The sequence below is a fragment of the Trichechus manatus genome, unplaced genomic scaffold, assembly GCF_000243295.1.
Source record: "Trichechus manatus latirostris isolate Lorelei unplaced genomic scaffold, TriManLat1.0 scaffold00060, whole genome shotgun sequence".
Lineage (NCBI taxonomy): Eukaryota > Metazoa > Chordata > Mammalia > Sirenia > Trichechidae > Trichechus > Trichechus manatus.
In genome coordinates this window covers 5,202,970-5,220,162 of record NW_004443996.1, presented here as the reverse complement: position 1 = coordinate 5,220,162, position 17,193 = coordinate 5,202,970, and the positions used below count along the sequence as shown (strand labels likewise).

Sequence of the window (17,193 nt, the reverse complement as noted above, 5' to 3'; positions counted from 1 at the left end):
CCAATATTGAAATATTGTTGTTTCCTTTGGCCCCTGCTAGAACAGCCGGAGCCCGGTTGGTGCTGTGGTTAAGAGCTCCGCTGCTAACCAAAAGGTCCCCAGTTCAAATTCCCCAGCCGCTCCTTGAAAACCCTGTGGGGCAGTTCTATTCTGTCCTATGGGGTCGCTATGAGTCGAAATCCACTCCACGGCAACAGATTTGGTTGGACAGAATGGCCACATTTCATTTTAGAAGTGTTTTAATTCCAGTGCTGGTAGAGAAAATAATTCTGGTGCTGGAACACAAATACCAAGGAGGCCTGAGTGTAATGCTATGAATTTATATAGTTTCTATTTTAATGGAACTTTAAACTGGGGCAAGGTAATCAATCATCTATGCCTCCTCTCAAAATTGTAGGTTAAAATTCCTTCTAGAAATCATACCTAGCAGAATCCTTAAATATATTAATATTTCTACTTAAACAACTTTTATTAATATCCCTGAAAAGTTAACAAGAAATAATTCTTTGAAGTATAAGGCTTGCTGAGTAATTGAAATCCAATGCCCAGCACAGTGCCTCCTCTATAGCAGGAGCTCAATGAGTATTTGTTGATGTATTGACTAATTGCTGAAATGTGATAAGATGTTGTAGGAGAGAATCGCCTATCCTTAATTTACAATGTTGTTGTTGTTAGGTGCCTTCGAATTGGTTCCAACTCATAGCGACCCTATAGGACAGAGTGGAACTGCCCCATAGGGTTTCCAAGGAGGGCTGGTAGATTTAAACTGCTGACCTTTTGGTTAGCAGCCAAGCTCTTAACCACTACACAACCACTGCTCCTAATTTACAATAATAACCAAATCAGAGAGGGCTTAAATTGAACTAAAAGAAATTAGAATTAAAAGATAAACTCAATAACTAGAAACAGCAGGAGAGACTTGAAGACCTGAAATCTGTTCCTGCTACCTTAAGAAATGGTTTCTATATTTTCTGTATATCATGGGCACTCTTTATTTCATGGAGAAATTGGTGTGAAGTGATAAATTTAATCCTAATATCTGTGGTTCTGTTACCTAGTGCTCTTTTCTCTCACTGGAATTTGACCTGTCAGCAATGAATACTAAACATTGTTTGCAAATAACCAAATGGCTCTCAGCTAAAAGGTAGCGTACCTAACCACTGAAATATTTCTGCTAATAAAGGAACCATAGCAGTAACATGGCAGCAATGTTAAATCAAACAAGTAGTTGACAAAATGGAGGACCATCAATGCACCCTGCCTATTGATTTTGAGGTAGGGGGCGTTTCAGGGTTAAAAAGTATTTAACATTAAAAAAACAAACAAACAAACAAAAAGTTCATGACTAACTTTCTGCATTCAGAAGTTTGTATCTGTGAATTCCAAGATCAAAATTGTTTTAATCACAAATCACAAAAATATCTTAAAAAGAAACTTGATTTAAAAATGACCAAAACAGCTATCTACCTACTTCATTAATCTTTTAGCTATAGGTAATTATTTAACCACACAACTCAATTCCACACTGCCAATATGATACTGTGAGCTCAGAGAGAAACTGGCATTTTCTCTTCTATGGGTCTTGGTAATGCCATCTGGTACCCCGCAAAGGAAGATCTGGAAAGAATTGTCTACAGTGCGTTGCCATCTGATACCTACTAATAGAACAACTGGGTAACATGCCCACTTTAGGTGTGTAGTCATAAAATAGTATTCAGGAAATTCAGAGGACTCCGATTTACAACGAAAACAGTGTAAATCTTTTTGGATATCATCCTTGGCTGATGGCTCTGTACAGGCCACACATGAAATGAGGTAAATTTTGTGGCACAGCTGAGTGACTAGATAATAAAAAATCTCAGTGGCTTACCTTGACTTCCTGATTCATAAAATGTAAGAACTGGAAAAATATTATGAAGATGGTGATAAACATAATATTTGTGCAAAATTACATACAACTCAGTTACACAAATTTACTAATAGAATGTGAATCTTATCAATATTTGTCATTTGCAGCAATGAAGAATTCCCATTAGACTAATCTTTTACAACACTTACGTTTTTGTTCTGTACACTTAATAATTTATTTGACTTTATATTGGTGAATTAATTTTCCACAGTGCCCCCCCCCATATTTGGGTTAGATAATGGAAGAATACTAACAATTCACAATTACATACTAGTAGTCATTTCAATTTTCAGTTATTAGCCTAAGTCAAACTCTCATAGGAATTGAAAAATAAATCCCAGAACTTGCCCAGGTTAAATAATTTTTTTAGTTTTGTTTTCAATTTTCATTTTATTTTCCTGAGTAAATGTTTATGTGGATGACAGGGAAAGGAGAGAGGAAGAAAGAAGATATAATGGCTACAAAAACAAGGCTAACCAAGTTTTAGCAACTTGGTAAGTACATTGAAATATATTTGTGTGTCTCTGGTCAAAACTATTACTAAAACTAAGACTCTTCTATAAAACTAAACAAAAATATTTTAGAAATTAGATATTATACATTTAATAGCTGAACTGCTCAAAATTAAATAAAAATTTCTCCAGAGTTCCATCGGTTTGGAAAAAAAAAACTCTCAATGTTTTTAAATTTCACATACATTTTTTGCACTATACATTGTAGCCATTACATCTTGTCCATCCTTCACAGAATATTCTGTTTCATACAATATGTTTTTCCAACTGAAGAATATCGGGCAATAGAATGCAGTTATCTTGAAATGCACACCTGTTAGGCAGCCAAAAGGCTGCATCATATATCCCCCCCTCAAATCACAAACTGTCTGAGGCATTTTTTTCTGATAAAGAAGACACACTGAATGAGGTATCATCAGGCTCCGGCGAAGCATGATTGAAATCCATCTCTTCTAATTCAGGAGGTAAATCTGACAGCAGTGCCTGAGTCAGAAAAATCAATTTTTTTGGATTAGTATGCGGATAGATTTTTTTTCCCAATTTTTATGTTATAAGTTGAAATCCTCTCATTCTGATTTATTCTTAAGGATTTGAGAAAGAACTGTTTCTCTTTCAGGATCGTATACAATATATTATCTAAAAGAAAAATTCATCATATGTATTAAAGAGGGTGTGGATTATGTAGAGTGGAACTCTGGACAAAGGAGAAATAGGGAGGGAAAATGAGCAACTATTCTGAAGCAAGTGTTTGAGGTAAGTGATTTTCATACTAGTTTTGAGTGCTCACTGATCACTGCTAAAGGCTTTAAAACTATTCTCCTTATTAAACTATTCCTGCCCAGTTATGCTCTCCTTTATAGAAAAATACATTTCATATCACAAAATACTGTTTTGTCTTTCTGTGAGAGAATGAATTTAGCAGCTATTCTACTTTAGAGTAAAATTTAACAACTTGAAAAGACCAAGTGATTTTTTCTTTCTTTCTTTAGGCCATGTCCATATCTACAGAAGGCCAAACACCTACCAAGGCACAGCTGAACCAGTGACTCTAGCTGCTGTAATGATGGATCTAGAGAACTGTTTATTCCTCTGCTGGAGTAATTAGGATAAACCAAGAACTGTGAACTAAGTTTTGCTGTGGTCTAATTGTGTCATCTGGAGTTATTGAACAAGCATCCATACTATAGAAATAAATGATTAATCAAGTTTTAGGTGCTTGACAGTGCTGGTGCCTACTTAACCATAATACAATATGAACTAAATGATTAGCTGCTCCCAATGCTAAAAATAATGTAGCATATCTTAGCAATTTTTAGACAGCATTACTTGTAGTGTGGACTTTGGAAACTGTGGTAGACAAGGACCTAGGGAACAAGAAGAAATGAAAGTTCACCACAACCCAATTAAGGAACAGAAAGACCAGGCGTGTTGGAGAAGATACGAAATCCACTACTGAAATAAGACAGCATTCTCTTATTGTCTTTAATAAAAGAAGTGACAACTACAAATCCTATACTTTTTGCCTGTATCACAGAGACAAGGTTAAAAACTTCCTCCTTTTTGTTGGGCTGTGTAAATGTAAACAAACTCGTATCTAGAAGAAAAACTGTTATTTATTTTATACAGTTAAACAAATCTAAACTTCTTGCTGAAATTGAGAGCATTTACACAGCAAGGTACTACATGTTTTCTAAGGTGCTGGTTTGCAGTAATAGGACACAGCGCCATTTTCTTTTCAAATAGTGGTTTACCCCTAACCCAGACTAGATGCAACAAAGTCTTTGCTGAAATTGGCTGATCATAATTTATGTAAAATACATCACTGGATTTAGTTCATATTACAATTGTGAATAGAACACTGACAAAAAAAAAAAAAAAACCTGAACCAGTGGCTGTTGAGTCCATTCTCACTCATGGTAACCCCATGTGTTGTAGAATAGAATTGCGTTCTATAAGGTTTTCAAGGCTGTGATCTTTTGGAAGCAGATCTCCAGGAAAGTGTTCCAATTAACACTCACTACAACATTTGCCTAGAGTCTTGGAAAGTCAAGTGGATGACGAGAATTAACGGTATTCTAAATTCTAGTAGGGAGACCTTCAAATCAGGGAAGCACTATTATTTGTTTTTTTCATGCATTACATGTACATTGCATGTAGTTGACTGATTAAAATAAGTGTATAATGAAATATAAAAACATTAATATCTGAGACAATATAGGTACATTATTAGTGTATGAAATCTGCTTCAAAATGTTTCTTTTCCTTATCTTACTGGATTGCAATATTGGCCCACTGAGAAAATCTTTCGAATATGCTAACTTCTGAACTGCCTTTTTTCACAGATAATAAAGTAAGCATAATTCGTTTTTTTTAAACTACTGTTCTTCATCATTGATAACTATCTTCAGAATCTGATCTAGTGCAACTTTTTCCAAGAGATTAAAGTATTTCCCAAATATATCATTCTTAGGGTGTGAATACCAAGTTTTGTAATATTACTCATTCTTACTATCCTTGCAAAGTACAGAAACTGAAGTTCAAGAATGACAATTTACCTGGCTAGGATCACACAGAGAATTGCCAGGGGAAGAAAGAACATAATCAATGACTTACTACAGGGCTGGCAACATTATTTTGATTTTAAAATGGCTATTGATTAAAAAAAAAAAACTTTGGGTAATCTAATATTTCAGTCAGTTATATTCTGTAGATCATTCACCCCACTTAACTTCCATAAATCAAGATTAATGGAAAAATAATGTGTTTTTTTTTTTTTAATGAGAAACTGATGATGTGATGGTTCCCTTTTATTAGGTAGAGTAAGAATTAATTCCTTCCGTAAATAAACTTCTAAGTGTCTCATAGTGTAAAGATCCATAGTTTAAGAGATCACATGGATAACTTTTGTAGACTATTATTGGTGACTGACTGTATTTTGAAATCCATTATGATCGATCTCAACTATGAAAATCAGGGTTTCTATTTGGGTGTTTATAATATAAGCTATGACATTTAGTACCATTTTGTCTTACTTTCTCTTTCAGCCAAATTTTTGTGCGTATCTTAGCTCATTAGCCTTTTATCAGAGGTAAATTAGAAAAGAAGGAGAAAAGTAAAATCACATTAGTTCTTTTTCTTATTTGTTAGTGGTCTTGGGAAAAAAACCAAGCTAGGGATGAGGTTAGAATCAGAGAATAAAATGGAGTCTGTGTGCTACTCCTAGATGTCAAGAGCCATAAGTAACGGCTATTTAGCTGGTTCTGTAACTCTGAATTCAAAACCATATTATTAGTTTTGAGTACTTGACCACACTCCAAGTTATTCCATGATTGGATCTAATTTCGTTTTTTCATAGTTATTTAAAATTTACAGTACCTTTGGGACCATGTTCAAGACTACCACTGTTATTCATTTAAAATATATACTTTAAATTTCTAAAAAAAAAACACATTTTCAATATATCATGGAATATGCATAATTCAGATAATAAAGCAATGTGCTTAAATAAAGTTGGCAAGGGTAACTGAGGGCTACAGTCTTGGGGTGTCTGTGTGGAGGAGGTAGAAATAGTCATGAAACTGGACACTTAATGTACATGTTGGTTTGAGTCTCATAAGTATATTATTTTAGTTTAAATTTGTGGTTTTAACACTTCAGTAAAATATATAAAAGACTTTTTTTCATCTAAAAAATGAGAATTGTGGGATGTTCAGACTCTAATCTTTTCTCTTGGAGATGTCTGAGATGGGTTACGTGAAGTCTTGCTTGGATATAAAGGATGAATTTTTATACTTCTGAGATTTCTTGCTGAATAAAATCCTCTGTGGCTGCTTCCAAAATAATGGTTACTTGTGTCTCATACTAGTCATATGGAACTTCTCTGACAAAGAATCAGCATGGTGGTACTCAACTCAGAGGCAAATTTTGTATCACTTAATATTAAATGAAACATTTAATACGTTCTTTTTAGTGAGCTTAATAAATTATTATGCAGATTCACATGAAAATATGAAAAAGAAAAGTTAATTTGGAAAGAATTAGTTTAAAAAACCCACAGAGACAAACAGAAGACATTACATTTCATCTTTGGAGTAGAAGAATCAATCACCTCACTTAAATTGAGAAAAATAAATGATACTCACTGTGGTCACAAATAATTTCGCAAAAATAATTTCTTATTTTCTTAGGGAGGAGCAACATATCATGGAATAGAAGGTATCCATATACTTGTGAACTCTAGTTGGGGCTGGAAGGTAAATGAGACCCAGAAAAGAGGCAACTGCCTCATTCTTTCATGCACAAAAGGTCCCCAAATATGTGCCTTCCCAGTTAGGCTAGCCCTGTCTCTAGAAACATTTTGAGGACTTTCTTTAAAATTAATTTTGAAATTATTTTTTCCCTAAAGGTTAACCTGGAATTAACAAAGCATATTATTTATTCTGATTTCCTACCAAAGCCGCACACAAAATCTGAGTATCTACTCTCAAGAAAACTGTACTAAGAAGGTCACAAAATACCTCCTCTAGGCCAAGTAGCAATGAAGTTTACAGTGAAGTATAAAAATGAAAAAAAAAATGAAGAACTAAAGTGTGACATGCCACTTTACAACATGATAACATTGCAGCTTACTAGTCTCTTTTGGGACCTACCTGCTGTTGTTCCTTATCGTCAGCTTTCATAGCTAGTATCAAGCTTCTAACAAAAGTCTGAAGTTTAAAGTATTTTTGCTTTTGAATTTCTAGCTCATTTTCAATGAATCTGACTTCTTCATTCTGAAGGAGAAAACATCAAACAATATAATTACCCTACGTAAACCTAGGACTGTATATGTCTGATGCACAAAAAATTCTAAAGAGCAATCAAATTAGAGGGACAATAAAGAAAATAAATCTTTGGTTTAAAATAATAAAAAGCATAAAAGGAAATTATCTTGCTACTCAAAGTCTGCCTTTTAAGCAAATCACCAATAGAAAACAGTTTGCAAGGTCAAATAGCCAATCAAATAAATTTCAGTAAGAGAAAAACCAAGAAACAGCTCCTTTCTTAGAAAGCCCCCTCCTATATCAAATCTAATTAGCCCATGGATTAGGATTAAGAATAGACAGAGCCCAGTTAGCCCCAAATAAAGAGCAATGGTAGATTTAGTAATGCTGAATGTACCATTCATAAAATCAAATACTGAGAACTAAAATTGCTATTATTTTATACTGAAATTATTACTAAGACTGTCTTAAACAGTTTGTGTCCCTCCCTCCCATTATGTAGGAGTCTGCTTTCAGAAAGTATCTCCAAATGTACCACTAATTTGAGACCCAGTCTCTTCACTATTTTTGTTAGTTGAATAGGAAAAGATAACTGGACTAGGATTTAGAAGTGTTCTAATGCCAGGTCTTCTGATAACTAACTGTAAATTTGGGCAGGCCAATTAACTTTTCTGTGCCTCTGTTTGCTCATCAGTCAAATGGAGATAATACTAGTAATCCTTGGCAGGATTTGTTTGAGGGTTAGAAGGCTCAAATGAGATAATAGATGTTAATGTGCTCTGAATAGACTCACTATAAATCTACAGTAATCAGACAGTGTAGTGTTGGCGTAAGGGTAGACATATAGATCGATGGAATAGAATAAAGAGCCCAGAAATAGAGCCACACAAATATGATCAATTGAATTTTGACAAAGGAGCTGAGGTAATTCAATGGACAAAGGATAATTTTTCAACAAACAGTGGAGGAACAATTATAAATCCATGTGGAAAAAAAAAAAAAAGAAGAAAGAAAAAATATTGACCCTTACCTCACTCCATACAGAAAATTTAACAAGAAATGGATCATGGACCTAAATGTAAAACATAAAACTAGAAAACTTCTATAGGAAAATATAGGAGAAAATCTTTGTGACCTTGAGTTAGGCAAAGATTTCTTAAGTAGGACACAAAAAGCATGAGCCTTCAAAGAAGAAAGACTTCTTCCAAATTAAAAAAAAAAAAGCAAAGAAAGAAAAAACACAAAACTTTTTATCTTCAAAAAGCACTGTCAAGAGAATAAAAAAACAGCTGACATATTAGGAGAAAATATTTACAAAGCACATGTCTGATAAAGGGCTTGTATACAGAATACAAAAAGAACTCTTACAACTCAATAATAAGACAAGTAGCCAGCTAAAAAACAAGCACATATTTGGACACACACTTCATCAAAGAAGGTAAATGAATGGTCAATAAGCACATTTTCGTGCTCAATATCAGTAGTCATTAGAGAAATATAAATTAAAACCACAATGAGATACTAACACCGTTGTTGTTAGCTGCAGTAGAGTCGATTCCAACTCATGGTGACCCCATGTAAGCACAGTAGAACTTCTTCATAGGGTTTTCAAGGCTGTGACCTTTTGAAGCAGATCACCAGGCCTGTCTTGGGTGGGTTCAAACTGCCAACCTTTTGGCTAGTATTCGAGTGCTTAACTGTTTGTGCCATCTGGGGACATATTAATACTAACCTACTACAATAGCTAAAGTTAAAAAGACTGGCAATACCAAATGCTGGTGAGGATGTGAAGCAACTGTCAAAAAACTCCCCCAAAACCAAACTGTTGCCATCGAGGCGATTCCGACTCATAGTGAACCTATAGGACAGAGAACTTCCCCATAAGCTTTCCAAGGAGCGGCTGTTGGGTTCGAACTGTCGACCTTTTGGTTAGCAGCTGAGCTCTTAACCACTGCACCAGCTACAGCTGCTAACCCTAACCAGGTGAATGGGAATAAACAAGTTGTGATGGTGGTTATACAACTGTGGGCACTTGTCAAAACGCATCTAATTGTATACTTAAAGAGGTAAATGTTATTGTATGGAAATTATTTATAAATATACCTGATTAAAAAAAAAATTACTAGCCAGCTCCTTGCCAAAAAGAGAAAAGAGCTTTAAGTATTCTCTGCAGCTGGAGAACTGGTCTCAAAGAGCATAGCAGGACCTTTAATAGTGTTTGTTCAAAAAAGCTGCATAAGAATACACTAAAATTAGTTAATTCTATGGGTATTTTTGTTGTCTCAATTGAAAGTGCTGTTGTATTAATCAAATTCAATACATGAACATGTTTACTGCATCATTTATTAGTTGAGTTAAAAATTTACTTTATTGACTAAAACTGCTTCCTTTTCAGACCATTTAATAGCAAGCGAATCATTTGCGCAAGCTGAATTACTTATCCAGAAGCACTCTATAACAATCTAAATTGCAAGCAAACATTATAATAAAATTCAACATGCTCCTGCCATACTAAATTTTGCTAATTCTAAGTTTTTGTTCTTTATTAGTATTCATTGTCAGAACAGTAATACTAGTAAAGTGCTGACCAAGAAACCTTTTTGAATACAAGAGATATCTATCATCATTATAGTAGTGTCTAGTTTGAATGCAGAGTCCTTCTGAGCTGCACTCACAATCCACTAGAAACATTTTAAAAACATTAATTCCTACTTGCAAAAGTCATGAAACATCTTTTGGTATGCAGATCTCTAATTCTTCATGCAAATATTCCTCCTCCTCAGTATTTATGGAATGTTTGAAAAACATAAACAGCTTTAAGATAATTTAATATGGCAGACATTTTCTTCTTTCTGCTTTTATAAGCCTATTAAAAACTTCCTAGATCGAAGGCAGTAGTTTATGTGCACCTTAGAGATTTTCCTAAGTAAATGGAATGCTTGTGAGAGGAACCAGTAAGATAACATTGGTAACTGAACATCACAAAACAAGATCTAGCTCATTTTTCTTGTTAAAATCCTCCCTACATTCCCAGTAAACTTTGTCAATACTTCTGTAATAAGATTGTAGGGGGACCTCCTGGTTCCAAGTGGACTTGAGGTTTGATCTCTGAGCAGACTGTTAATGGCTGCCAAGCCTTAGGTGTTATTTTATGATATAGTGACTCATGCCTCATGGACTGAACCCATCATCTTGTCTCATAAGTGTTTTGCATTATTAGAACTTCCTAACAATATGGATTTCTAGAGATATATGTGAATCAGTAACTCCCTGATGACCAAACTGAGTATTTGAGTATTGATAGTAAAAAAAAAAAAAAAAAAGACAAACCAAACTAGTCGCTGTGGAATCAGTTCTGACTCATGGCGACCCTATGCATGTCAAACTAGAACTGTGCTCCATAGAGTTTTCAATGATCAATTTTTTTGGAAGTAGATCTCCAGGCCTTTCTTCCAAGGCACCTCTGGGTGGACATGAATCTTTCTGTTAGCAGCCGAGGGCATTAACTGTTTGCACCAAGAAATAATTATCAAATATACCTAAGAGGTATTCTTTCAGTTCACTATACTGAATCCCAAGAATAACGAGAGATAGTTTAATTCGGTGTGGGAAAGAATAATTTATAATGATCCAACTCCTGATCTCAATTGATTTTATATAACTGAACACTTACATAGTAGTATTAAAATTCTTTCCAAAGATTATTTATTTATTCACTCACTCAGTAACTAGTTCCTGAACACTTACGTGTGAGGCTCTAAGCCAGATAATACAAAGATGAATAAGATAAATTTCTGCCTTCAAAAAGCATATGAATAACATAATTAAGAAACCAACAAAGTGATTTTCATCCAAATACAAGGAACACTAACACTAGCATTGAAGAAACACTATTAATGCAAAGTTCCCTGAAAATGGATTAAATTTCTAGACTGATAAGGCTGTTTTAAATCAACATCCTGAAATCAGCAATGAGAACTGCTATATGAGGTTTCATTCAGCTTTACTTTAGACCTAAATTAACAAAGCTCATAAATGAGGTGATTTGAAATATTTTAAATCATGATTATAAAAAGATATATTTTGTATATAGGTACTGATTTTTGAGAGTTAAAGAAAAGTTTACTTAAGATGATAATGTGTTACAAAATACATCCCTAATGGGGTAGTGAAGGACCCCTTGTTCCCACAGTATTTATCATAATGTAAAATGTTAGATCATTAAATATTCTTTAGAGTTCAATAAAAACGGTAATTAACATTGCTGGATTGGACACTCTGCCCTGCCCTGTTCTTCAGCTGCAAACCTTTTCAAGTGGGCTGACACTCCAGAGGAAATAGGTCCTGGAAAGAATCCTCTGAGTTCTGGGATCAACTCATCTGACTTGTTTCAGAGTATTTAGTGGAACACACTTAACAGCTGTGCAATCCGCAGCTCTCATCTGTAGTTTCCATAGTCTGTGCCAAATACATTTTAATCCTGAATTCGGCTTTTAGAAATATTGTATGACAATGTAAGAGCGATGAGTACGATCTTTGGACAACACACAATATAGGGGAAGTCAGCACAACTTTATATTCTGTTAGTTGGAAATACAGTTTAAACACAGATTTGTATTGTTCTCTTCGACAATTTAGCGAACAAATTTCAAAGGATAATTTCCTTCTGTGTTTCCAATGTCCAATATTTTAAAGCTTGACATGTTACGAATATTTGGAAAACAGAATTTGTTGAATGATATAACTTTCATGTACGGTAAAACTGAAAAGATTTTTTGAGAAAATGACGACTGTTGTCTTTTCTAATTAAATATTATTTTATGTTAATATTTTAAGATTGCTAGTCTCTGAACACTGATGATATTCCCAGAAAATAACTTTTGGGTGTGGAAAGAATGGTCATTTGCCCAAATCTCAGAAGGCCCCAAAGTTACCTGATAAGATACGATGCTGATTAACAAAGGAACTGTATATACACATCTATGCAGAAAACATATTGACATACAGACTGACAGCTTATGTCAAAATTTAATAAAAACAAAATTATGTATGGCATACTGTCAAAGTAAGCCTTTCAGTCCAGTAACAAGTGACATTAAGAAAAGGTCATCTCTATTCATATTAATTCTGCATTTGCTTTGGAGATTTTTAAGCTTCTCCTAGCACAGATATATTATTATATAAATAATAATCTGGTTTTAGAACAAGTTGTAATTCAATATAAAATTATAACGGACAACTGGAGAAAAAATGTCCCGTTTAACTACTATTTAAATGAACACTGGCTTTAAATACTACTATGCATTGCCCACCTTGCTGAACACCATCAATGCCTACTCTCTGTCTGCAAACTCTTAACACCAGAGACACTAAATCAGCCAGCATTAATTAAAATTCCCTGCATGCTAACTCATTTCCAAGACGCCTGACAGAATGGATCCAGAGGCATGAGGGAAGGGAGGAGTGAGGAGGGGAAGTTGCTAACTAGATAGAAGACGCGTGTTAACTTCAGTGATGGGAAAGACAACACACAATATAGGGGAAGTCAGCACAACTCTACCAAGGCAAAGTCATAGAAGCTTCCCACACACATTCAAATACTTTGAAGGACTGAGTTACTGGGGCTGAAGGCTAGGGATCATGGTCTCAGGGAACATCTAGGTCAAATTGGCATAACATAGTTCATAAAGAAAATGTTCTACATTCTACTTTGGTGAAGAGTGTCTGGGGTTTTAAAAGCTTTCCAGTGGCCATTTAAGATACATCTGTTGGTCCCATCCCATCCAGAGCAAAGGAGAAAGAAGAAAACAAAATATGCAAGGAAAATATAAGTCCAAAGGACTAATGGACCACATGAACCACAGCCTCCACCAGCCTGAGCCTAGAACTAGATGGTGCCCAGCTACCACTACTGATTGCTCTGACAGGATCACGATAGAGGGTCCCAGATAGAGTGGGAGAAAAATGTAGAACAAAATTCAAATTCACAAAAAAAGACCAGACTTACTGGTCTGACAGAGACTGAAGGAACCCACAAGACTATGGCCCCCGGACACCCTACTAACTCAGAACTGAAGCCACTCCCAAAGTCCACCTTTCAGCTAAAGATGAGACAGGCTTATAAAACAAACAATAATACACATGAATAACATGTTTCTTAGTTCAATCAAGTATAGGAGAGCAAATGGGCAACACCTGCCCAAAAGCGAAGAAGAGAAGGCAGCAAGGGACAGGAAAACTAGACAAATGAACACAGAGAACCTGGGGTGGAAAGGGAAAGGGGAAGAGTACCGACATATTGCGGGAATTGCAACCGATGTCACAAAACAATCTGTGCATGAATTTTTGAATGAGAAACTAATTTGCACTGTAAACTTTTCACCTAAAGCTTAATAAAATTTAAAAAGGGGTGGGGGAATAACATAGGTACTGGAAAAGTCTGTCTCATTTAATGCCTTCTCTTAATGAATTCAGAATTTAAAATTACTTTTACCTTATAATCCAATAGTGAATTCACTTGTTCCACTTCAGAATTACTTATCATGTCACTTTCTTCATCATCAATCATTTCTATTTTCTGTAACACAAGTAGAAAAGTTTTGATAAATATATATCAGGTCATTATCAGTACATTCAACAATGTATAGAGGACTTCCGGCAACATGGCGTTCTAGGCAGAAGCACCACGGTGTCCCTCCACAGCAAAGATCTGAAAAACTAAGCCAAACAGAGGAAACAGCAATCCTGAAACCCTAAACATCAAATGAAGAGATAAAGAACTCAGCCAAACACGAAATGGAATAAGAAACTGACAGAGAACAGAGAGCGGGGAGACATACTTGCAGAGGTCCCCCGTCAGCTAACGCAGTGCCGATCCGCCATCTTGGACTCCTATCGGAGACCAGCGAACAGGGGCTGTGAGAAAGCAGCTTCAGGGAGCTTCCAGCTGGAGACAGAACAACCGGTAAACAGCGATATACGCTTTCCCACCCCCCACCCGCCTTCACCCCCACTTGGCCTCCTCTGCCGGGAAGCACCAGCTGCTTTGATTCCACCTGCTCACAATGGCCGATTACCTGAGTGCCATTTGTTGGCTGCTGGGGTAGCTTTTTCTGCTTCTTTTGATTTCTTCCTTACCTCTCACCACCTCCCCCTCCTTTCACTCAAATAACTGGCTCAGTGCACCATCTTTGCTTCTTCCTGAGGGGCTGTGGAGCTCCACTCGAGTGTGGAACTGATTCCTGGTCCATGCTGCCATGCTGTTGGGATCCTGGGGCTTTTTTGTTTGTTGGTTTTGAATTGTTTGTTTTCTTTTTCTTTTCTCAAGTTGGGAGCCTATTCTGGCCGGGCAGTGCTGTGCGGCTTGGGACCTACACCCTCAGCTTGTGCAGACGCTCAGAGAGACCCCTGAGAGCATTTTTTTTTTGGTGTTTTTTTTTCTGTTTTTTGGCGGTTTTTCTAGTTCTTTTTTTAAAGTTTGTTTTGTTCTCTTTTCCCTCTTTTTCTCTTTTTGTCTTTTTCATTACTCAGTTTCTTGTCTCTTTATACCTTCCTTATCTTCTTGTCCCCTGAATACCTGGTGCTGAGTGACAGCTCTATGCCTTCTTGCCAGGCTGTACTTCAAAACCTGGGAACAACTTCCCCAGACCTCGTAGCTGCACTGGTGGGATCCCTGGGAGCTTTTCTTTTCTTTTTTCTTTCTAATTTTTATTTATTCATTCTTTTCTTTTCTTTTTTTCTTCTTCTTACCTTTTTTGTTTTTCTCCATTTCATAGTCCCTTATCTCTCCACTCCAATGGCAAGCTCCCTAGCACTCTTTTTTGTTGGTTTGTATGTTTTTGGCTCCTGTTTCTCTCCCCTCTCTCCCATACCCATCTTAGCTCCACACATCACAATCTCCCCCCTCCATCTTGCATACCTGCACTGTGCGCTTAACATCACACCACCAAGCAGCAAAGGCATGGCCCACCAGAACCTGCTCTGCACTGATAACCGATCTGCCCTGGTAGCTGTAGTAAGTGCAACAAACAAATCATCCCAGCAACTCCTCTTCAGCTAGACCTGCCCTGCTGTACCATATCTGAGCAATTGACCCTGCTAATTGGAGAAGAAGTGAAAAGTATCGTGCCCACGGACAAGCAAACAACAAAGAACACACAGCCTGCCTGCTCAGACATAGCCAAATTAAAAAAAAAGGACAAAACAAACAAATCTACAATCAATAAATGAGAAAAATAACTACTGAATGCCCCAAAGACAGCAGACAATATCAAAACATTTACTGAAACAGGACAAGGTGGTTCCAGTAGGCACCCAAAATAAAACACCAGATGACTTTCCAGTAGAAGAAAAGGCACTAGAACTACCTGATAGGGAATTCAAATCTCTAATACTCAGAATTATCCAAGAAGTAAAAAGCAGACAAAAATGAGGAAAAAATAGACAAATTCATGGAAAATACAGACAAAAAAATGGAAGAATTTGGGAAAATAATGCAGGAACAAAATGCCAAAATAAATTCACAACTAGAAATTATACAAATCAACAATGTATAGAACATATATATTCAGTGTTCAGTTATCGTGTTGGGGTTATTTACTTTAGGTTATCTGGAATAAATTCTGGTAAAGGACTGAGTCTTCAGTGCTCCACCCAGTATGGGTTTGAGTCACCTCTCTCTACTTTTAATTGACGAATGCTTAGTAAATAGAAAATCACTTTAATACTATCTAAAATAGAAAAATCCCTTTCACAATATCCCTGAAAAAATAAGGCAGTCAAACTCTGCTTAAATAGCACCCTCCAGTGACAGTGAACTCACTTCCTACAAGGGAAGTCAAGTTCAATGGTAAACATTTTGAATTGATAGGAAGAGCTTTCTTTTTAAAGTCCCCACAGCCTCTTTTCAACTTTTGATGCAAAATGTCAACATACGGCATGTATTCTAAAGTCAAATACAAATTTTTAAAAAGTCACGTGTTTATTATACTCCATTAGCTGGACAAGTGAAAGCAGACATCTATGATATAATGATGAAAATTGCATGGTGATTTGTTTCTTTCACTGGAAAGTGACAATGACAGAGAGAGAGAGAAAGGGAGAGCCAGTAAACTACCAATTAGCTTTAGAACTGAGGTATGAGATCTACAGCATTGCTTTACAGTATCTTGCACACAGTAGGTACTAATTAAACATCTGTTGAAAGAATGAACAAAACTACTTAGTACTGATAAAAAGAACCACCAATAAGTTCCAACTATAGGGACAAGGCAAGTTCTCTAACCATATAACCATAAAAAATAATAAAATAAAACAAAAAATATAAAACAAGAGACATAAATAAAATCAGCCCTAAATATTTGTCTTTTGCATATGAAAATACATTTAAAAAAAACTTTGAACATCAAAATTCTGCCAACCCAAAAGAATTTTTTTTTCCATTTGTGAGTGTTGATTGTTAATAGGGTTTATTGTGATTGTAAAAACTGTAATTATAGAAGCTATAAGTGAAAGTGGAGACAAACTGGGAGACACTGCTGGACTTGACTACAGTGGCTAAACCTAAACTCCTTTAAAGGTTTTGCTATGCTGATACCTCGTGAGGCTCAAAGAAAGCGAATAGTTTTCTCTCAGTTAAATTTTGTCAGACACCAGAAAGGGTGAAGGGGAGATGACTTTTGGAGAACCTGACCAGATCAGATGGACATCTGCAGCAGACCTGAATGGCTGGTACCTGAGTAACCTCACCCTGAGGACTGTTTGCCCTACTGAAGGACTAATTGTTAATCACTGTTTTGGACTGGTAAAGTGATTGGTAGGGGGAAGCTATCCTCCAAGTATGAAAGAACCATGGCTAGAAAAGCCAAGGTGTGGACAGTAGTGCGATGAATCACTTTTTTTTTTTTTTTTAGTTATTTTAAATTGTACTTTAGGTGAAGGTTTACAGAACAAATAGTTTCTCATTAAACAGTCAGTACACATATTGTTTTATGACACTGGTTAACAACCC

The 17,193-nt window shown here is 35.8% G+C and overlaps 1 protein-coding gene across 2 annotated transcripts in view; it reads right to left on the bottom strand.

The window, feature by feature from the left end:
* Positions 1–2,735: 2,735 nt before the first annotated feature.
* The window catches only part of HDX (highly divergent homeobox), a 197,464-nt gene continuing 183,006 nt past the window's right edge, over positions 2,736–17,193 (bottom strand). The window contains exons 8-10 of one of the 2 annotated variants that reach the window (XM_004378876.1): positions 13,678–13,761; positions 7,071–7,193; positions 2,736–2,904 (exon numbers count right to left, since the gene is read on the bottom strand). In XM_004378876.1, coding sequence (XP_004378933.1) covers positions 2,779–2,904; positions 7,071–7,193; positions 13,678–13,761 — 333 coding nt within the window. In that variant the 3' untranslated portion in view covers positions 2,736–2,778. The remainder of the gene's footprint in view (positions 2,905–7,070; positions 7,194–13,677; positions 13,762–17,193) is intronic. The other variant, XM_004378877.2, reaches the window with a different exon arrangement.